This window comes from Muntiacus reevesi, chromosome 2 (genome assembly GCF_963930625.1).
Source record: "Muntiacus reevesi chromosome 2, mMunRee1.1, whole genome shotgun sequence".
In the NCBI taxonomy this organism is placed as follows: Eukaryota; Metazoa; Chordata; class Mammalia; order Artiodactyla; family Cervidae; genus Muntiacus; species Muntiacus reevesi.
In genome coordinates, this window is record NC_089250.1 from 40,833,672 (window position 1) to 40,854,126 (window position 20,455).

A 20,455-nucleotide genomic window follows, 5' to 3' on the forward strand; every position below is an offset into this window, starting at 1 on the left:
TCTGACCCCACCCACCAGACGCTCCGCCCCATCCGGTACCCCGCCCTCCTGCCGTCCCGCCCACCCGGCTGGGGCCCGGGAGGAGGGACCGGCGCGCGAGGTGCCGGTAGCCCCCACGGGTCACGTGACTCTCCCGGCCCTGCCCCCTTCCTCCCTCCAACCGCGTCGCGAGACGCTCTGCGCTGCCGGCAGTGTTCTGCGCAGGCGCAGACCCTACTTCGCGGCGGGTGACGCAATCCCGTGCAGCCGGCGAGGCGCGCGGCGGCACCGTGCGTCGGATCACGTAACTTCTCCGAACGGCTTGCACCGTCTCCAGTGCGTGCGCAGGCCCTCCCCTCTACCAGCTGGGGGCGGGGCCTGGTCCGACGCGGCCAATCGGCGTCACCCTCGCCGGCTCCGCGCCCCGCCCCCCGTCCGTCGGGCCGCCTGTCTGTCCGTCTACTAGTGTCCGGGCCTAGTCCTCGGAAGCACGTCTGAGGCGGCGACGGGGCGGCGGGTACGCGGCCAGCGGGGCGCGGGCGGCAGACCTGGCCCCCGCCTTGGGCTCAGTGGCCACCCGCGGGCTAGGAAGCCGCCGAGGAGTCGGGGTCGGTTCAGCGGGCGGCGGGCTAGGGGAGAGGCGGCCACGGCCCCTGCGTCCGGGGGGCGCTGAGGGGCTGGACCGGGACCGGCGAGGCCGGCCTAGGGACCCGACCGCACGGGACGGAGGCCGGGTCTGGGCGGACGGACCCGACTGGAAGGCGGTGTGCGGGGGGGAGGCCCAAGTCCGGCCCGGCCGCTCTGTGATCGTGTCAGGGCCCCCCCGGTGAAGCCTGCCCCGGGGTCGCCGGCCGGCGTGGCTGCCACCCCCACGGCGGCCTGTCCAGCCTCCAGCCCAGGAGCCTCTGTGGCCCGAGGGGCTGAGGGCCCTGCTCCAGGTAGCACACCTGGACCCCAGCGCTGTGTCCCCGATCGCTCCAGTGCAGTAGGACGGGCGTCCGGGGGTGGAGATGCTGTGGATCGTCCGCTACTTTCTTGGAAGTTTTCTTTGTAGAAAGATATTTTCTTCAATCGGTTGTTTTCAAAGTCAGACAGGGTTGCTCTCCTAACCGTCGTGGCCATGTATTTTATCTGGTTTCCAGATCAAAGTGTTTGTGTTTTGGTCGCTAAGTCGTGTGTCCGACTCTTTTGCAACCCCGGGGACTCTAGCCGGCCAGGTTCCCCAGTCCATGGGATTTCCCAGGCGAGAATACTGGAGTGAGTTGCCATTTCCTCCTGATGAAAGCATCACACCTTGTTTATTGCTTTAAATTCTGTTTAGAGGGGGGTCTGCAGGCAAATAACTGAGTCACCTCGGGAAGCAAATTGTTGCTTTAACATGTTTCATTAATAATAGCTTTAGGGCAGCCTTAGTCTTTTTTCATACAAATGTCTCTGGAGGTACATTGGGACTTCAGAAAAAATGCTGAGACCTGATGTGTGACTTGAAAGTGTACGGGAGGAAAGTTACGTTTTTTAGGTCTTTAATCAGTTTATATCCTCTAAAGAACTGATATATAATCCTCACAATTCTAATTTCTTCTGCTTTGGAGGGTGCTGATGCATGAATAATTCTTGGTTTGTGTTCAAAGGTGTTTCTGGGAAGAAGCAACATGGAGAGTGGTGCGGTCCTGCTGGAATCCAAGTCCTCCCCAATCAACCTCCTGCATGAGATGCATCAGCTCCGCCTGTTGGGTCACCTGTGTGACGTGACCGTCAGCGTGGAATACCAGGGTGTCCGGGAGGAATTCATGGCCCACAAGGCAGTACTGGCAGCCACCAGCAAGTTTTTTAAGGAAGTGTTCCTTAACGAGAAGACTGTGGATGGTGCCAGGACTAATGTCTACTTAGATGAAGTGCAGGTAGCCGACTTCGCTTCGTTTCTTGAGTTTGTCTACACGGCCAAGGTACAGGTCGAGGAAGATCGGGTACAGCGCATGCTGGAAATGGCGGAAAAGCTGAAGTGTTTGGACTTATCCGAAACTTGTTTTCAGCTGAAGAAGCAGATGTTAGAGTCGGTACTTTTGGAATTGCAGAATTTCTCAGAGTCTCAGGAGGCAGAAGGGAGCAGCGGCTCCCAGGTTACCGCTGCTCTAGCCCCAGAGGCCTGGGCAGGGGTGGCCCCTGATGGCCCTCTGGCCAACGGGGTTGCTGGTTCTTTGGATCCCCCAGCAGAGAGAATCAGCAATGGCCTGTTGCCAGATTTGCCCCCGAGGAAGTCCAGGGAGAAGCCAGACAAGAGGAAAGAGGTGGCTAAGCCCCCCTACCCCAAGCTCAGAAGGGCCAGTGGGCGGCTGGCTGGGAGGAAGGTATTCGTGGAAATCCCTAAAAAGAAGTACACGCGCCGACTCCGGGAGCAGCAGAAGAGTGCTGAGCAGGACATGGGCGACTGCGGGGGGCCCCAGGAGCCCAGCCCAGAAGCCCTGGAAACCGAGAAAGAAGCAGTCACGAAGGACGAGGAGGACAGCGGCACCGGGGCAGGGGCGGAGGCTGTGCCGCCCAAAGTGGGGCGAGGGGAGGAGGGGGACGAGGAGGAGGAGGAGGGGGAGGAGGGCCCGGGTCGGCGGAGGAGCAACTTCCAGTGCACGCGCTGCGAGAAGGCCTTCCTGTACGAGAAGAGCTTCCTGAAGCACGTGCGGCTGCACCACGGCGTGGCCACCGAGGTGGTGCACCGCTGCGACACCTGCGGCCAGACCTTCGCCAACCGCTGCAACCTGAAGGGCCACCAGCGCCACGTGCACAGCAGCGAGCGCCACTTCCCGTGCGAGCTGTGCGGCAAGAAGTTCAAGAGGAAGAAGGACGTGAAGCGGCACGTGGTGCAGGTGCACGAGGGGGGCGGCGAGCGGCACCAGTGCCAGCAGTGCGGCAAGGGCCTGAGCTCCAAGACGGCGCTGCGGCTGCATGAGCGCACGCACACCGGTCACAAGCCCTACGGCTGCTCCGAGTGCCCGGCCACCTTCTCGCAGCCCTCAGCCCTCAAGACCCACCTGAGGTAAGCCCGGGCTGCGCCTTCCCCGGGTGGGCTTGGAGGCGTTGGTGGCCGGCGTGGTCCCCTCTCCCCAGAGGGATCACTGTTTGGTTGCTCCTTCTCGAAGTCGGGGGCTGCTTTCCTCGTCTGGGTTCTCCCTGGAGACAGAGATGTGAGGATGGTGCTCCTTGGGTCGGGCCTAGGCTGATGGGGACCCCAGCCTCCCGTTCAGGCTCAGGGGCCCCTCCCCACCCCTTATAGCCCCACCCCCCGCCCCTGCTGAGTCAGGCCAGAGACCCCAGCCCCCCTTCCTTTGGGACCCTGGCCTGAGACCAGCGGGTGGCGCGGTCCCCATGGAGACCTCAGTGGAGGGACACTTCTCTGGGCTTGGAGAGTGCCTGCCACCTGTCAGTCTGATAAGCTCCAGGGTTAGGACAGATAGGGATTCCCTGTTTTGATTCTGAAGTACAAGTAGGGGACTTTCAGTTTTTAAATAAATTCCTTTCTGGTGCTCAGTACTTGAAATTCAGACAAAGAAGTTTTCCACTCTCCCCGAGATCTGCCCTTACCCTGGGCCAGTCTGGGGGTGGTAGGTGGGTGTTCATTGTCCTTTTCCTGCCCCAGTCCGGTTCAGGAAGGGCTCAGGAAACGCGGTGATGTTCACTCCGTCCTCGCCCTGAGATGCAGGACTGACGTGTGTGCCCCGGGGACCAGCTAGCTTCACATGTTAACAGTTCTTTCTAGACTGTTATGTTGAACTGGAAAAGGACAGTAAAGGTTTTGACCACATGGTTCTTTGTCAGTCTAGGTGACTGTTCTCAATGAGGCAGTTTTATAAATACCATGTGGTGCTATTGAGCATCTTAACCTATGGAGGTGCAGCCTCTGCCTGCATGTGGGGCAGCACTAACCACACGGTGTATTTCGGGGGCTCTGTGTGCGGCGGGACTTGGCAGTCTTGCCTCAGGCAGAGACTGATTTGGGGGTGAGAATCCTGGGCCTTGCTAACTTTCAGTCCTTCACATGCGGGCTCTTGGAGCAAAGTGTTTCTGCAGGTGAGGGAGGAGCTGGTGATGCAGAGTGAGCTTTGGAACACAATCTGAATTACTCTCTGTTATGCTTTCAGAATTCACACGGGGGAAAAACCTTTTGTCTGTGATGAATGTGGTGCAAGATTCACTCAGAACCACATGCTGATTTATCATAAAAGGTGTCACACAGGTAAATATGCTGTTGTGATTGAATGTCTTTCCTGGCTGTAGAAGGGAAACTGCAGTTTATTAGTTTAGATGTTGTTGACTGCCTGGGGTTCAGGTTAAAGCCCGGATTTGCTTTCTCATCTAGTAAGTGAGCACAAGTAAATTAATAAAATATGCCCACTGCCCCAGTGCCTCCAGTACTGTGTGTCCATGGCCATGACCTTTGTGTACTGCTGGTCCTGTGTCTTAGGCATCCAGAGGTACCCTGATGTTTCAGCCCCAAGTTCCCTTTCCAGGAATCTTTCTGAAGGAAACTGCTCAGAATGTGGGGAAAGCCATATGCTATTATCTCCATTCTTACTGTTTCTAATAACACAGCATCAGGAACAAATTGACTGTCCAGCCCCAAGAAAGTGGTTCAATAATCAGGTAAATCCATCCTGTCCCACCCTTAGCCTTTCAGCCTAAGGTCTCTGAGTATTATGAAAAATGCCAGTGCTTGGTTGTCAGCTTGAGAAATGCACAGTGAAGCATACAGTGAATCCCAGCTTTACTGAAAACCTGCAGACTTAAGAGTTACATGATGTGTTGAAGTAGTGGAACTATGGGGTTCTTAGAAGTTTTATGGTATGATTTCATCAGGTGAGAGAGAACGTTTAAGCTCTCCATTCTGATTTTGCGCAGTGCTCCTGGGGTCAGAGCCCCGGCGAGTCCAGCTATTCAGTACTGTGCTTATCATACTAGCCCAGTTCCTTCCTGCCTGCATTTAAAACTGTTTACTTCTCTGCACTGTCCTGTGAGCCTCAAGTTCAGATGGTGAGATAGGTGAGCCACTTAATGATGTGAACTACTAGACTGAAAAAGCAGAAGTGGTGTCTGATGAGAGTGGGGGAGGGGAGGTCAGGTCACACTGAGGCATTCAGTTAGAATCAGTCATTTGATGGACATGCTAATATGTTCAGATTTTATTGAAGCCAGTTTTGGCATTTGAGAAATCAGGGCAAACCTAACAGCATGGAGGGCGGATGCCCTCCTGGTCCTCACCTGCCCAAGTGGGCAGGCGCTACTCCAGGATAGCCACGTGTGTTCATGGCAGACCCCGCTCCCTTCTGGAAGGGCTTCTGCTGGAGACCCACCACAGCCCTGTGGAAAAGTTCAGCTTTTCCAGCAGGCTGTTCTTGTTTGGGAATGATTGAATTTCCAAAATGTGAGCTGGCTGGACGTGCTCTTTCATCCTTATCTACTGGAATCTTTCTGGAGATTTCCAGGGGGCATTTCTACCAACTTTGAGCAGGTAGCAAGCACCGTACATGAGTAGATGTTTCTGGGTAATTTTCACGAGAGAAGGCAACCCACAGCCTGTCGGGGCACTTGGGAGGGTGGACCCAGTCCTCCCACCTGTGTCATGTCTAACTCCGTGTCTCCTCTCTCTATGTAGGTGAGAGGCCTTTCATGTGTGAAACGTGTGGCAAGAGTTTTGCTTCCAAGGAGTATTTAAAACATCACAATAGGATCCATACTGGGTCCAAACCCTTTAAATGTGAAGTTTGTTTCAGGACTTTTGCTCAGCGGAATTCACTTTACCAGCATATCAAAGTCCACACAGGTATGGCTGGAGTGTTGCCAGAGATGGGAGGTCAGTATGCAAGAAAACATCCTGAAGGTTTTATTGAAAAATTATTTGGAATTTAACTTTACATTGTGTGTCTTAATAGCATTTAAAAATTTCCTGAGTTTCTAGTTCCTCTGACAAACTGGAAAGGTCTGAACATGTGTATACAGATGTGGACATGTGAACGTTTTCAAACCTTCAGATTAGAATTAGGGGTGACGGTGTGCATGTCCTTTTGGGACACCACATGTGTGCATGGTCAGGTGTGACTAGAAAGTAGGTGAGCTGCCTGCAGCCATCGCGCCGGCTGTGGGTGAGGCCACGGCCCCTGGGGCCCCTTGTGGCAGTAGGGGGTGTGTGCTCCTGCGGCCCTGCTATGGCGGGGGCGGGGTGGGGGTGCCGCCATGTGGCCACAGAGCAATAGGCAGCCCCGTGTTCTCCGTCCCTTCCCCTCAGGGGAGCGGCCCTACTGCTGTGACCAGTGCGGCAAGCAGTTCACACAGCTCAACGCCCTCCAGCGCCATCACCGGATCCACACGGGGGAGAAGCCGTTCATGTGCAACGCGTGCGGGCGGGCGTTCACCGACAAGTCCACGCTGCGGCGGCACACCTCGGTGAGCCAGGCTGGCCCTGGGGGCGCTGCTTTCAGCTGCACGGCCTGGATGGCAGAGTGCCTGAACTTCTGCCCTGGGGCCCTCTGTCCGGGAAGGGGGCCTGTGCCGGCTGAGTCCGTTCTGACCAGGACCACGGGAAGACAGGGGTCTGATGGGTGGAGAAGGCTGTTGGGCCCAATGACACGTGGCCGTGAACTGGGGGTCTGCAGACCCTGGGCAGGGACACGTGGGTGACCGCCGTTGTACGCTTGCTCCACAGATCCATGACAAGACAACTCCGTGGAAGTCCTTCCTGGTCATTGTGGACGGCTCTCCCAAGAACGGCGATGGCCACAAGACTGAGCAGCCTGATGACGAGTATGCACCATCCAAACTCTCCGATAAATTGCTATCTTTTGCAGAAAATGGCCATTTTCACAACCTGGCCACCGTCCAGGGCAGCATGCCTGCCATGCATGAGGACAGTCCTGCAGACCCGGCCTGCAAGTCTGACGGTCCCATGGGGTCCCAGGACACACTGCTGGCCACTGCCATCAGTGAGCTTAGCGAGCTGACACCACAGACAGAACCGGGCCCACATAGCTCCGCTCTCTGACCCACGTGGACTGGAGCGGGGTCACCTGCCTGGAGGGTTCCAGCCTGCACTTGCACGGGAGGGCTGAATGTGAGCTTTGTCAGGGGCCAAGAACTGCAAGCAAAGAAGCGGGCAGGGAGGGCTTCCAGTTTCCTGAACTGCTACTTGCATGTTGCTATCAAGTCATTTCTTAAGCTTTCCCTTAGAAATCCTGACCCGCATGACCTCAGCCACACTTCATCAGCAAACAAGGCAGTTAGCATCGCCTCACTGACCTCTGGTGGCAGTGCCCTGATGCCCAACAACCCTGACGCTCGCTCGCAAGGCCGCGGTTACTGCTCAGCTTCATCAAGGAGCAGAGCGCCAACCCTGCTCCCGGAGCTGTGCACCAGCTCGCTGCCTTAGGCTTTGTGTAGGTTTGTTTCTGATACTTTAAAGCTATTTTTCTACCAAGGTGAAAGAAAACTGGGACCACGTATTTATTTTCAGCTGTTTCTTTCCTGTCAAACTGAAGCCCATCAGAGATGCTCTGGGCTGAAGAGATGAATGACAGCACTTGGCCCCTGCCCCTGCTTGTAGGCACTAAACTGAACGCTTGTTAAGTAGCTGCTCGTGGCACACATGCAACTAGGAAGTTGGTCATTAAAATGACATGAAGTGACTGTGGCCATCAGGTTTCCTTCCTTAAAAACCTAATTAGGTAAAAGCTGTCCTACCAAAGACTAGCAGAAAACAGTGTAGTAGTTTTTGCAAAGAGGTATGAAAAAAGCCAGGGGCTGAGAACACTTGAAATATAGTGTAGTTATTTTATCCATAGTAGCAATGCAGTGGTTGTGGCAAATCTAAGAACACAAGAGTATTGGTAGTTTTGCTAGACTTTTTTTACTTCATTTCTGTGATTTTCAGAAACCCAGTGTTTCTCATTAACGCGTGAGGAGCCTGACAAAGGCAAGTCACTGACACACATTCCCCTGGGAGCATGAGTAGATTGGGCAGCAGGGACCAAGCGCCTTGGCAAGCTCCTTCCTCTCTGATTAGCCTTAACAGTGGACCACGGAATGGCCAGCCTTGTCTTAAATGTGCCTGTCTCACGCTGGCCACTCTTGCTCAAGTGGCATTTGCATCCCACCCTGCCTGGTTCTTGACCCATTGGCAAGGGCAGTTCACCGTGCGCACAGTGCTTTGACTCACAGGTGACCCAGATCAAAAGCAAAGAATTCCTCTGTCACTAGTCGCTCTTCTTCTTATATTTTAATTTATTAAACTTGCTGTGAAAACACTCATTTTCTAAGAGAAAGGTACTTTATGTGTAAGTCCAAGATGGAGACACAAGTGCACAAAACGCCAGAGGAAGACCCAAGATGCTTTCTTTCCCATGAGATGCTGACACAGGCCACACGCCTGCTCCTAGGGTACTGAGTCCCACGTCTGTCTCTTGCTGTGACAGCATCACCCTCTTGTATTTACAGAAGTTATTTTCACACACGTTTTGCTCTCAATAGAACGAACCTACCCACTGATAAACTGTTTCATGGGATAAAGTTATCTTAATGAGAAGGAATTTAAATAATAGATTATTTTGTTACCTACTGGAATTAATTTTTGTCTTGAATTTGTTTTAGAGATTCTATAAAAGTTTTATGTGTTAATAAATGTTTGTTTTGTAAAAATAGTTTTGCAAGGCTGTTTATTTCCATGATTAGAATTCACCTTCTGTAGAAGTCAGATTCCTGACTGAAACAGGTAGTTGCATTTTCTGGTCCTGGGAGAGTCTCGCCAACTCTGTCTGCTGCATTTGTGTTCTGAGATGTGACCGGCCTGGCCCAGTGCACGCGCCCGGGCTCGTCACGGCCACGGTGAGTCTGCTCCACAGGGCCTCCTCTGTCTATGGTCACTTCTCTCTCTGCTCTAGAGGGGAGGGGAGGGCTGCTCCCTAAACTCTGCTGAAGGTGCATCTTTCAGGGATTTGGGGACATCTCCGTTTCTCCCATCTGGGTGCTGTGTTGCCAAGTCAGTGTCAGCCCCAGACCCACAGGACATGCTGCCCAGTTTTGCACCTTCTGGCCTTCGTGTGGAAGACGAAGTCAGCCCAAACTCCAAAGCTCCCCTGCCTCTGCTTTTACCCAAAATTTGTTGTACAGACTTTGAAAAAAAATTTGGCCAGGTCTTACCACCTTTCTTAAAGATGACCTTCACAGAAATGTGGTTTTGCCAAAGGTGGTAATCTAAACTGACCAATCTGAGTGTGAGTTACAATTTAAACTCCAACCTGCATGTTGTGTGCCTTGCCACAGCAGGGACATTTCTGGAGACCAAAAGAGTGCCTGTCCCCTTAACTTGATGGTGTTCCTGTCACTTAAGGTGAAAGGCAATTTGTTCACAGGCACCATGGCGGGCAGGTGGACACAGGCACAGGGCCAGCTGGCACATCAGTCAGACCCAGCTGATGCCTGGGAGCTGCCCACTTCCCTCCACCAGCAAGGGACTATGGGACCCTCCCCGAGGCTGGCAAAACCCACCAGGAGGGCTTCTGTTAGTACACAAAGATTCTGAGAGGCATCTGAATGAGAAACTAACCTTGAGGATCAACCATGGGGCAGAGCTCCTAAATGGGACCACCTGTTAGACCATACATTGTGGGTTTGCCTCGAATGATCTTTGAGGGACCTGAATAAGACCCTGACGGCACCAAGTCATCACGGCTCTGCCAAGACAGACCGACCACTGGCCTCCGCCAGCAAGGGGCCGCTCCTCCCTGAACCTTGTGAGCTCCCTGACCTAGCAGCAGCAAGGATGGGAATGCGGGGCCTGCAGAGCCCGGACGGCTGTGCCCACTGCCCGGGGACACCTTCCAGGACGAGAAGCCAGCCCTGACCTGTGCAAACCAGCTAGGAAAGACGCACCACGCTGCTCATAACTGGGACTTTATTTACTGTACAGGTTCACACAAAATACACTGACTCTGCGAAGGTGGATTTGTCATCCAGGGTGAGTTTTCATAATACACCCTCCCCGACAGCCCTGGGGAAGAGTCCCAGGCCCCCGCGGAAGCCATGGGGGTTGACGCCGGGCATCTGAAATGCATGGTGTCAGAGGAAACAATAAACACACACACTGTGGTTACAGCGGGGCACTGGCACACGTGGTCACGACTGTGCAAGGACACTGCTTCCAAATCATTCAATAAAAAAGTTCACACAAGCTATAAAAATGTTGCCACAAAAAGCAAAGCTTTCCCATAAGAAATTTTAACTCTTTTGACAATGAACTAAATATGACTCGCTAAAATACAAAGACTGTAACATAGTCATTATATTTTGTTCATAAATAACAATTTATAAATGCTGGAAATCACAGGGCTACCCACTCTGATGGAACCTTTCTAGGGACGAAGCCTGGAGCTGTTCCTGGGGCTTTTTTCTTTTCATGTTCTAGTGGTCTGTTCTAGCCATTACAATTATTTTTTCATGTGAAACATTAAAAACAAAAGCATCTTAACTCAGTCACTGGTCCTAGTGTTCATTTCAACACAACTCTGATGTGACGAAAGTGAAAGTGGCTCAGTCGTGCCTGACTCTTTGCGACCCCGTGGACGATACAGTCCATAGAATTATCCAGGCCAGAATACTGGAGTAGGTAGCTATTCCTTTCTCCAGGGGATCTTCCCATCCCAGGGACTGAAAATGCTGCCAATAGGATTTCTCAAAACCCCAGGTCTTCAGACAGGGGTCTGTCAGGGGATCAGGATAAAAAGCTAATAAACAAAACATTCGGTTTTTCCTTTACATGGTCAGACCACAAGTTTCCTTAACAAGTGGGAGCAGATTTTCCAGACCAGCAACAAAGTGCATGGCTGGCAGGAAGGGTTACTGTTCCCCTGCAGCCGGAGGACCCACGCTCCTCTCACCCACGTGCTTCTGACAGGCTGGGCACTGAATCAGGTAGAGCAACAAAACCCCACTTCTCTTACGAGTTTTTTTCTTAAGAGGTTCCGATAGGATGTGAAGAAGTACCAAGTGGACTGGCTCTGTTCCAAAATGGACCATAACCAACAGCCAGCTTTCTCTTAAGGATCCCAAACCTTTGAAGGAAAGAAGGAATCCTCACTGGACGCCAGGAGCCAGGGTCAGAGTACCCCATGTCTCCTGGTCCACTGCAACTGCCCCGTGGGCTGGGACAGAGCCACCACTGCCCCACCTCTCCACCAGTCCAAGCCGCAAAGATGAACCCGCAACTACAGTCACCGAATCCTCACGGCTGCCCACAGGGCTGCTCCTCGATCAGGCCTCCGCTGATCCTTCTCAGCCTCCTTTCTGCCACTTTCTCCTCCCTCCTAGTAGGACTTGTTCCCCATCCCCAAACCTTCCTCCCAGCTCAGCCCTCAACCTGGACCCACTCTCTGTTTCTGCCCAACGGCACCTTCAAATCCCAGTTGCTAGCCATCCAAAAATGCAACATCTTTCAAATACCAGTTAACATCTGACAGGACATAGGAAATCCCATTTATCTGTCAACGCTGCCACTACCTAGCAATAAATGCACATCGAACAAACCACTTAGAAGAGATTCAGGAAACAAGAGCACATCTAAAGCACAAGGTTATTAGCACGTAACATAAAGGGTAGAGATTAAGGTCACAGGTCAATAGCGCACATATATAAGTCAAAACAATAGGACAAAATTCAAATACACCAGATAAAACAATCCATTGGCTAAGGGCAGGTCCCCTCAGAAGTTCACTGGGGCTTTTTCCCAACGGTGCAGTAAACTGTACTGTACTCAGCCCACCAAGCCCATCGTGTCCATTAACAGATAAAATGAATGACAGACAATTAAAAATGAAAATGAATGACATACAAGCTTCGACTGAGATAACCTCCTGGCTCTGGTGAGGATGTACACGAGGGAACACACGGGGTGCCCTCTCAACATGGGAAGGTGTGTGAACATTGAAAGGAAAGAGATATGCCAGTTCAAACACCCTTCTGTGAAGGTGAAGCAAGGGTCCCGCCCCAACTAGAAGTGGACACTCCCTCCAGGAAAGGAAGACTCCTGCCTCTCCAAGATCTCACGCACGGTGCACTTGTGAGCTCAAGTTCACCTCCACAAAGCCACACACGTCAGCGGGCCATTGTCAGGAAGCTCCCTCACCCCCACCGCAAGCAGCCAGCAGGCCTGGCTGACCTGAATTCTCAACATGCACGTCAGCTACAGAACAATACACAAGAGCAGGGAAACAGGTCACTGGCGCCATCAAAAGAATCATGAGATAACAAAAAGGATAAATAATTCTAATGAGGGAAGCCATAAATGCATTCCGAACAACCATCCTACACTAAACACACACAGTTAGAGAATCTACCAAGGTGCAAGTTCACAGTGAACATGCAAAGCATCTATTAGAACAACTGGGTTGGGTACGCAAGTCCAAGAAAAGGGACATAAAAACATGTGGCAAAATGAAACACGAGCTCTGCACATACTGAAATAACGAGGAGGAAGATTCTGAAGTAGTTCTTGGAAAACTCTGGGGACTCTGACAAGCGGGAGACAGCCCGTCACACACTCACAGTATGCATAGGAGCGGCCCACCCACCCACAGCACGGTGACACACACGGCAGCTTAAACACACACACACATTGTCAGGCTCATGTGCAACGAAATGAAGCCGTTGAATGGGCATCCCACAATGATCACTGGCCCTAACACGAAATGAGCGAGGACTCGGCGGCATGCCGCAGGGACACTGCGCCTCACTTGAGGTCTCCATCCCCCTCCCCGTCCCCCTGGATGGATTTCTTGATGCGTAGCAGCATGGTGGTGAGCCACTGGTCCAGGCGGGAGATGGAGTCAAACTCCTTCACCTGGTGAAGGGAAGAGAAGCAGAAAGTGGTCCATGGAAACACAGTCAAACACAGAATTACACCACACTAACTCTGTAAAATCATTCATTCTAGTTTACAACTTTCTTCATTAAGAGCTTTTTACATTGCTCTTATGCTAACATGCTAAGGCAAAAATCCACAGCAGCCTTTGTAACTGGACAAAGAGCACGTTTAACGTGACAAAGGACGTAAGACTTTGTATAAGGACAAGGGGATGAGGAAAATTAATGTGGCCCCAGTCTCCAATGAACACAAAACACAGCTGCAGAGAGAGACCAAAAGGAAAAATTCCTTCAACTCATTTCCATGAGTCATTAAAGAATGGACTTTCACAGGGTGAAAACGGTTTTGTAGCAGAAGTTAAAGGGGGAAACTCGCTTCCCACCATGGCTTCAAAGTCAGGTTGAATGAATTACTGAAGGGCACTAAGAAATTCACTTTGATCCTAAACATAAGATGGAAAAATATGGGAAAACAGGAAATTGGTAAATGTAAAAATTTTTTTCCCATTTTATGCCAAGAATATAACAAACTCTCACTGCTTTATTTTTATGTTTTAAATTTAACTGATTTACTGATAGTACTTCTCATTTATTTATGGATCAGATTATTTTCCATAGAAAATATCCAAATACATTGTAACTGTATGTGATATATATTTGCCTTGCAGCTAAAGTCAGCAGAGCTCATAGACTGTCTTAATTTTGAAGGCTGGTGGAATCTAAAAACAGTTCTTTTGGAAAGCAACACAGGTATAGCACAATAATGTCCAAATAGATGCTTAGCATTTACACAATGAAAAAGAGAAGTTGTATCTATAATGTAATCTTTCAGAGAATTCACTATATCCCAAAGGAGAACTTACTGCTTCTGTGTAAGCTTCACTGTTCTGTTCTTCATGAGCTTCTAGAAGTTTCTGGGAACATAAATACAGAAAAATTATCTTGGTTGGCTAAAAAGTTCCATCTATGAATGAATACTTTAAACAGTGAAACAGCCTTCTTACTATACTAACTGATGTTTCCAAATGACTTACAAAAATGGGGAAGTTTTCAATTACAAGAGGCGCCCAGGTCAGGGATCCAGCCTTGTGCTAACATTTCTGATCTGCCCAATTCAGAGCATGGTGCACACTCAACCCTAATGGCATCTGAGGCCTAGCGTGCGAGAGCAGGACTCACAGCTTCACAGGGTTAAAACGTTGCTGGATTCCAATCCCACTTACTCACTTTCAGTAATTTGCATTCTCTAGAGTCAGTGAATGCTGGAAACATTTCCTCGTATTTCTCAAGAGCAAGCTAGGGAAGAAAACCACTTGTTAACATCTGAGTCACTGAACCAGAAAATGAAGCTTTGATGTTCTATTAACATCAACACAATTTATTTACATCCTGTTTGTTACACTCAACAACAAAAGCAACCTGTACTGACCAAATCTATTTATTTTGAATTTCAATTTCAGTTAAGAGTAAACTTCTAAACCAGTTTTTCTGAAAGAGGCTGCTGTGGAGAAGGCCACATGAGACAGACGTCATCACCACACCTGCCAGGGCAGGCGTCTGATCTTGTGCTCTGGATGGACGCCGCACCCGGACGCCAACCCTGTCCTCGCCTGCCTCCAGCCTCCACTCTGCTTTTCACTTCTCCCAATCCTCACTCCAACTCCACTTCTGAGTTTAAAAAAGATGTGATTCTACTTTTCCTGTCTCCCCTCAGCCCCGATTTCTTTAAACCAAACTCCTGAATGAGGTGTGGCCCCTGGGTTGCTTTAACATAACAGCCTTGACAGCAGGGATTCCAGCAGCTGCAGGAAAGCCAGGATTGGGGTCAGGGACTCATCCTTGTCTTGTTTTTGATGGATACAGCACAGTTTTGCTCCAGATGATGGCTGAGCACCCGCGTTCGGGGTGAATGAAGCACATCAGAAACTGTGCCTCAGGGTGCCTCACCTTGGCGTTCAGTTCATCCACTATGAAGTGGCAGAGGGCGGCTTTAAAGAAGTAATCCTTTGCACTGTACTTCAACAGAGGGTTATCCATAGTGTTGGCCCCAATCTAGGCAAGAAAGTGGGATCAGAGTGAAAAGGTTGGCTTTCCTACAAAAAGCACGTTGACCCTCACCGGCTCTTTAGCAAGTGCTCTCTCTACATCTTATGTTAGAGAAGCTATGAAATCCATTCTTTTAACCCAAAGTCATGTACCAGAAATGTTACTAGACAGGAAACAGTATCTGAAACATAAAGTGCTGAACCTGTTCAAAGCAACTCAGAATTCCACTTTCAGGAGGATGGAACAGACAAGCTGTCTTCTGTCCCTCCCGCTAAGAACAACTAAAAGCCTTGATCCTTTTATAGAAAACTAATGTCAGGAGACTAAAAGGTAGAGCGAAGAGCAGATCAGCATGGGGCACAGGGCAAATGGCTGGGAGTTGCCTGCTTTTTCTTGCATAAATCCCTGACTTGGAACAGAAAAAGCCAACAACCCATAAATGCCAGCGGGTGTGGCAAAGAAAAAATAAAAGAGTGAGGGAATAGATGGAAGTCTGCTTTCTCTAGCCAGAGGACCAGGAGAGGAGCAGTGCACGAGACAGGGAAGGTTCAGATGGCACCTGCTCTGATCCACCCCATGCACAGCAATAAAAGCCAGAGAGAGACGGGACAGCCTGTCCTCCTGGGACTGGGCAGAGAGCTCAACCCTCCTGCCAAGGGAACCAGCTAGAAGCCAGTCTGTGCCCCCACCACAGAGGCCTTGGAGCCAATGTGGGGCTTGCACCATGCCCCCTAGAAGGAATGAGGCGTCCTTGCCTCCCAGCACGCCTGGCTTTACCATCACCTGCTAGGAACCAGGAGGCTGGGTGGGGAGCCTGGTCCTACACCTATACCTAGCAGGAACAGGTCATACCCCTTAAGTGTCAAAGAGAACCAGCTGAGAGAGGAAGTTTAAACAAGACCCTGTCCTATAACACAATGTGAAAATACCCAGTTTTCAAGGAAAACTCACTTGCAATACCAAGAAAAGGGAATAACTCAGACTGAATGAAAAAAACGGTAACTAATAAACAACAGTTCTCACACAGAAGGGATGTTAGAATTACCTAACAGATGTTAAAGGAATCCTCCTAAAACGTTTCCACCGGCCATTACAAAAGTGCTTGAAACCAGAGGGAAAACCCAAGCATCAATGAAGTAAGAAAAAAAATTCTCAGCAAAACCCCCTAGAAGATACAAAGAAGAAATGAGCAGAAACTTCAGAACTGAAAAACATAATACCTGACATAAAAAATGGATGGGTTCAACAGCAGAACCCATGGAAGAGAGGGAGGACTCAGGGAACTGATGGTAGAACATTAGAAATTACTTGGTCTGAACAGCAGAGAGAAGAGAGACTGAGAAAAGAGGAACAGAGCATTGGGATGCATGTGATGATAAAATAAGGCCTGACATCTGGGCGGTCTGAGTCCCAGAAGGGGAGAGAAAGGAATTGCTAAAAATCACTTGAAAATATAGTAGCTGAAAATTCCCTAAATTTGGCAAGAAACATAAACAACAGATTCCAGAAGTTTAGTGACTCCAAACAGCATCAAAGCAAAAACACCCTTGCTAAGCCATACAAACTTCTGAAAATTGAAGACAAAGGAAAACATTTTGAAAGAGACAGAGAGAAACACCACCACGCCTACAGGGAAAACAGCCTGAATGACAGTAAACCTCTCATCAGAAACTAAGTCAGCCATAAGGGCACATTTCTCAAGTGCTGAAAAAGCTGTCAACCCAGAATTGTATACCCAGGGAATACTGTATACTCAGCTTCAGGAATGAAGGGGAAATCAAAACATTCACAGGTGAAGAGACACCAGGAGAATGTGTCACCAGCAGACCTACCCTAAAAGAATGGCAAACGTTGCCCTCTAAGTAGAACAAAATACAGGAAGAGATCCTGAAACATCAAAAGAGAACACAGTAAGCAAGATATGGGAAAATACAACGGGCCTTTCTTCTCCTCTTCAGTTTTGTAAATTAAATTGGGTGATTGAAGTAAAAATTGTAATAGTGACTGGTATGTTTCTAAAAGTGTATAGAGAAAATACTAAAGACGATTACATATTGAAAGGGGGAGGATAACGGAACAGAAAGTAAGGTCAGGTTTCTATATTTCATTGGAACTGAAAAAAATGACATCATTACCCTGTGATACATTATGTAAATGTAACACCTAGAGCAAACACTACAAAGGCTATTTAGAAAGAGATACTAAAAAATACTATAGGTAATCAAGCAACCCCTTGGAAGGCAGGAAAAAAGAAACAGAAAAACAAAAAACAGGATAAACAGAAAACAAAAAAATAAAATGGCAGACTTCAGTTCTAATATGTCAATAATTACATTAAATGTGAATGGGCCAAATACACCAATTAAAAGACAGAAACTGACAGAGTAGATTTAAAAACAAGACCTAACTCTATGCTGTCTACAACAACTGTACACTTCAACTGTAACAACATAGGCAGGCTGAAAGAAAAAGAATGCATAAAGATATGTCATATACACATTAATCAAAAGAAAGCAGGAGAGGCTATATTTAGTAGCAGATAAAGACTTCAGAGCAAAGAGAATTACCAGAGACAGAAGGGGGCATTATATGATAAAAGGGCCAATGCAGCAAGACACAGCAACCCTAAATAAGTATGCAGCAAACAGAGCTGCAAAATAACATGAAGCAAAAACTGATAAGAAATACAAGCTAGACAAATCCACAATGATAGAGACTGCAACACTCCACTCTCAACAACAGAAACAGAAAACCGGCAAGTATACGGAAGAGCCCAACACTATCAACCACAAGCAGCTTATCAACATTTGCAGCACATGTCACCCAGTAATAGCAGCACCATAGAACATAAACTTGTAAGGACTGAAATCACACAGACTGCACTTTCCAGCCACAACAGGAACAAACTAGAAACCAAAAACAAAGAAAACAGGGACATCTCCAAACACTTGGAAACTAAACAAAACACTTATTTAAAAAACCCAGGGAAATCAGTAAATTATTTATTGCTATTATAAAAAGAAATAAAGATAAAACAATGTAACAGAGTCGTGACAGACAGTCAAAGCAGCACTTAGAGAGAAACTGATAGCACTAAAAATGCCCATACAACAAAGAGGAAAATCAGTAAGTTAAGCTTCCATCATCACTGCCCTAAAAAAGAAGAGCAAAATAAATCCAAAGAAAGTAGAGGACAGAAATCAGAATAACAGAAGGATTGATGAAAATAGAAAAACAGTACAGAAAACCACTGAATTCTACCAAATATCTAAAGAATTAACACCAATTCTCTACACACTCTTCCAAAAAACAGAAGAGGAGCGAACTCTTTCTAACTCATTCTGAGGCCAGTTTTACCTTGCTACCGAAGTGAAAGACATCACAAGAGAAAATTAAAGATCAACAGCCCATATGGATACATGATGCAAAATCCTGAACAAAATACTAGCACACGAACTCCAGCAGGCCTTCTGCTTGAAGCTGTGCAGACAGCAGCCTCACCTGCTCGAAGATCTCGATGGCCTTCTGGTACTGCTCCAGCTGGGCGGCGTACGCGGCCACTTTCAGCAAACACTTGTTAGCCGAGCTGAAACCAAGAACCAGGGCAGGGTGACAGTCCCAAAGAAAAATGACAAGGCACCTCAGCGCACCTTCACTAGGTCCAGTGCAAGAGACTCCCAGAGAAAAAGCGGAGGTTTGCCTTTCATCACACATCACAAAACTGTCAGACCCTTTCATCACACGTCACACAACTGTCAGAACCTTTCATCAAACGTCACAAATCTATCAGAACCTTTTATCACATGACACAAATCAGAATCTTTCATTGCATCACAAAACTGTCAGAACCTTTAATCACATGTACAAAATTGTTAGAACCTTTCATCATGTCAAAAAACTGTCAGACCTTTCATCACACGACACCAAACTGTCACAACTTTTCATCACATGACACAAAACTGTCAGAACCTTTCACCACACGACACAAATCTATCAGAACCTTTCATCACACAACACCAATCTATCAGAACCTTTCATCACACACCAATCTGTCAGAACCTTTCCTCACACATCACAAAATTATCGGAACCTTTCATCACATATCACAAAATTGTAAAAAAAAAAACAATACTTGCCTGTTGGATTCCTCCCCCTTGTAATAATCGGCTGATTGTTCATAATGGGCGATAGCCTGAAAACACACAAGTTTTATTCAGACTACTTGTTTGAAGAGTTGCATTTACATTTGCACAGGTATTTTTCCTATAAAGAAACCCTTTTCAGCAGCACAACGTTCATAACCCGGCTTGCTTTATTTGGGGATCACAAGAAAGCATGTGCTTCCAGAAAACTGGTGGCAGGTGGCTTGCCATCCACCAGACTCTCTTCTTCCTGACCCCCGACCCAGACAAATGCCCACCACCCCATTTCCCCAGGTCTGTGGCAGTCAGGGACAGCCACATGACCCACCCTCTCCAAGGGGATGTCAGCAGACATGCTGTGGCCCACCTCCAGGCATGGTCCATATAGCTGACTCTGCAGCCTTCTCCAGGCCTGTCCCCTTCCTATAAGCTGAAGGCAGGGACCACATCTAGTGATGCTGGAAGCCATAAACTGAAGATGGCAGCCCTCTGTCAGCCTGGTTCCCAAGTGGTGTCCCCACCACTGCCAAACCCTAAGTGGTGACAGAGCTGAGCTATTCCACTCAGCTCTATCGCTTGCTGCAGCAGCACAGACGTTCCTACAAGACCTAGGGATCCTGTAGAATCAGGGTGTTGCCTTCCATCTAGATGGGGATGCTGTGAACTGTCAGGTGGAGAGGAAACAGGCTGCAGTCTGGAGAGCTAGAAGCCCTGGTCACGCTGCGGCATAAGACACAGTGAAATAAAGCACCCAATGACTCAGAAAGCAGAACCCATGCTGCTGGAGCAGGAACTCTAGGGGAAGAGACAGACAACAGTGCCTGGTTTCAGCAAGGTTTCATAAGAGAGAACTCTGGAAAGATCAGCTAGTCTGTAGGCAATTATACAAGGACAGAACCTTGTAAGATTGAAAAGACCAATGTCTTCTATACCCCAACTGGCAAGAGAAGGCAAATGGCGTTTTCAGCAGGGGTGGGTCAAGCGGGTCTGCAGCAGGCCTCATGACACACACAACGGCTTCATGAGCCATTCCATCCATTGCCCCCGTGGCTCTCCCACAGCAGCACAGAGGCCACCACCAAGGACACGGGCGTGAAGGGGCAGGGCTGTGCCTGGAGACCTGACTGTGGATGGTGGGATTTCAACCCCACACACTTCATATGCCATGCAATGTTCTTCCCACCAGTGATCACACAACGTAAGCGCCATCCTTAGTTTGTGGGCGTAAATAGGCAATTGATGTGCACACTCCTGCCTTAACATCCAGATTGACCCGAGGAGTGGAGAGGAGGCGAGGCCTGATGCAGACTCAGGCCAGCAGCTCAGTGTCTGCAGGGCAGCCCCAAGGATCTGAGAGGGGGGTGTGCGGACGCAGGGGAGCCCCACCAGAAGAG

General features: G+C 49.2%; 2 protein-coding genes across 12 annotated transcripts in view; one reads left to right on the forward strand and one right to left on the reverse strand.

Moving 5' to 3' along the window:
• The first annotated feature begins 321 nt into the window (after positions 1-321).
• Positions 322-8,655, forward strand: GZF1 (GDNF inducible zinc finger protein 1). 5 transcript variants are annotated; one of them, XM_065921345.1, is made up of 7 exons: positions 322-587; positions 1,122-1,236; positions 1,611-3,010; positions 4,113-4,207; positions 5,624-5,791; positions 6,254-6,411; positions 6,671-8,655. In XM_065921345.1, the coding sequence occupies exons 3-7, from the start codon at positions 1,632-1,634 to the stop codon at positions 7,004-7,006; spliced, it is 2,136 nt and encodes a 711-aa protein (XP_065777417.1). In that variant the 5' UTR covers positions 322-587; positions 1,122-1,236; positions 1,611-1,631; the 3' UTR covers positions 7,007-8,655. The 5 variants fall into 5 exon arrangements, with proteins under 5 accessions (XP_065777417.1, XP_065777413.1, XP_065777415.1 ...); XM_065921341.1 differs by having other exon boundaries at positions 322-1,236; XM_065921343.1 differs by lacking the exon at positions 1,122-1,236 and having other exon boundaries at positions 322-917.
• The window catches only part of NAPB (NSF attachment protein beta), a 37,736-nt gene continuing 25,927 nt past the window's right edge, over positions 8,647-20,455 (reverse strand). For 6 of the 7 annotated variants that reach the window (XM_065921353.1, XM_065921349.1, XM_065921347.1 and 3 more), the window contains 6 exons: positions 19,056-19,111; positions 18,421-18,505; positions 14,821-14,925; positions 14,101-14,169; positions 13,737-13,787; positions 8,647-12,850 (listed from right to left, as the gene is read on the reverse strand). In XM_065921353.1, the coding sequence (XP_065777425.1) occupies positions 12,740-12,850; positions 13,737-13,787; positions 14,101-14,169; positions 14,821-14,925; positions 18,421-18,505; positions 19,056-19,111 (477 nt within the window). In that variant the 3' untranslated portion in view covers positions 8,647-12,739. The remainder of the gene's footprint in view (positions 12,851-13,736; positions 13,788-14,100; positions 14,170-14,820; positions 14,926-18,420; positions 18,506-19,055; positions 19,112-20,455) is intronic. The other variant, XM_065921348.1, reaches the window with a different exon arrangement.

Excerpts from the sequence above, each read along its gene's own strand:
- GZF1 (XM_065921341.1), top strand. The coding sequence starts at position 1,632 with ATGGAGAGTGGTGCGGTCCTGCTGGAATCCAAGTCCTCCCCAATCAAC. Across the intron at positions 3,011-4,112 it reads GCCCTCAAGACCCACCTGAG|AATTCACACGGGGGAAAAAC; the intron begins GTAAGCCCGGGC and ends TTATGCTTTCAG. Across the intron at positions 5,792-6,253 it reads GCATATCAAAGTCCACACAG|GGGAGCGGCCCTACTGCTGT; the intron begins GTATGGCTGGAG and ends CCTTCCCCTCAG.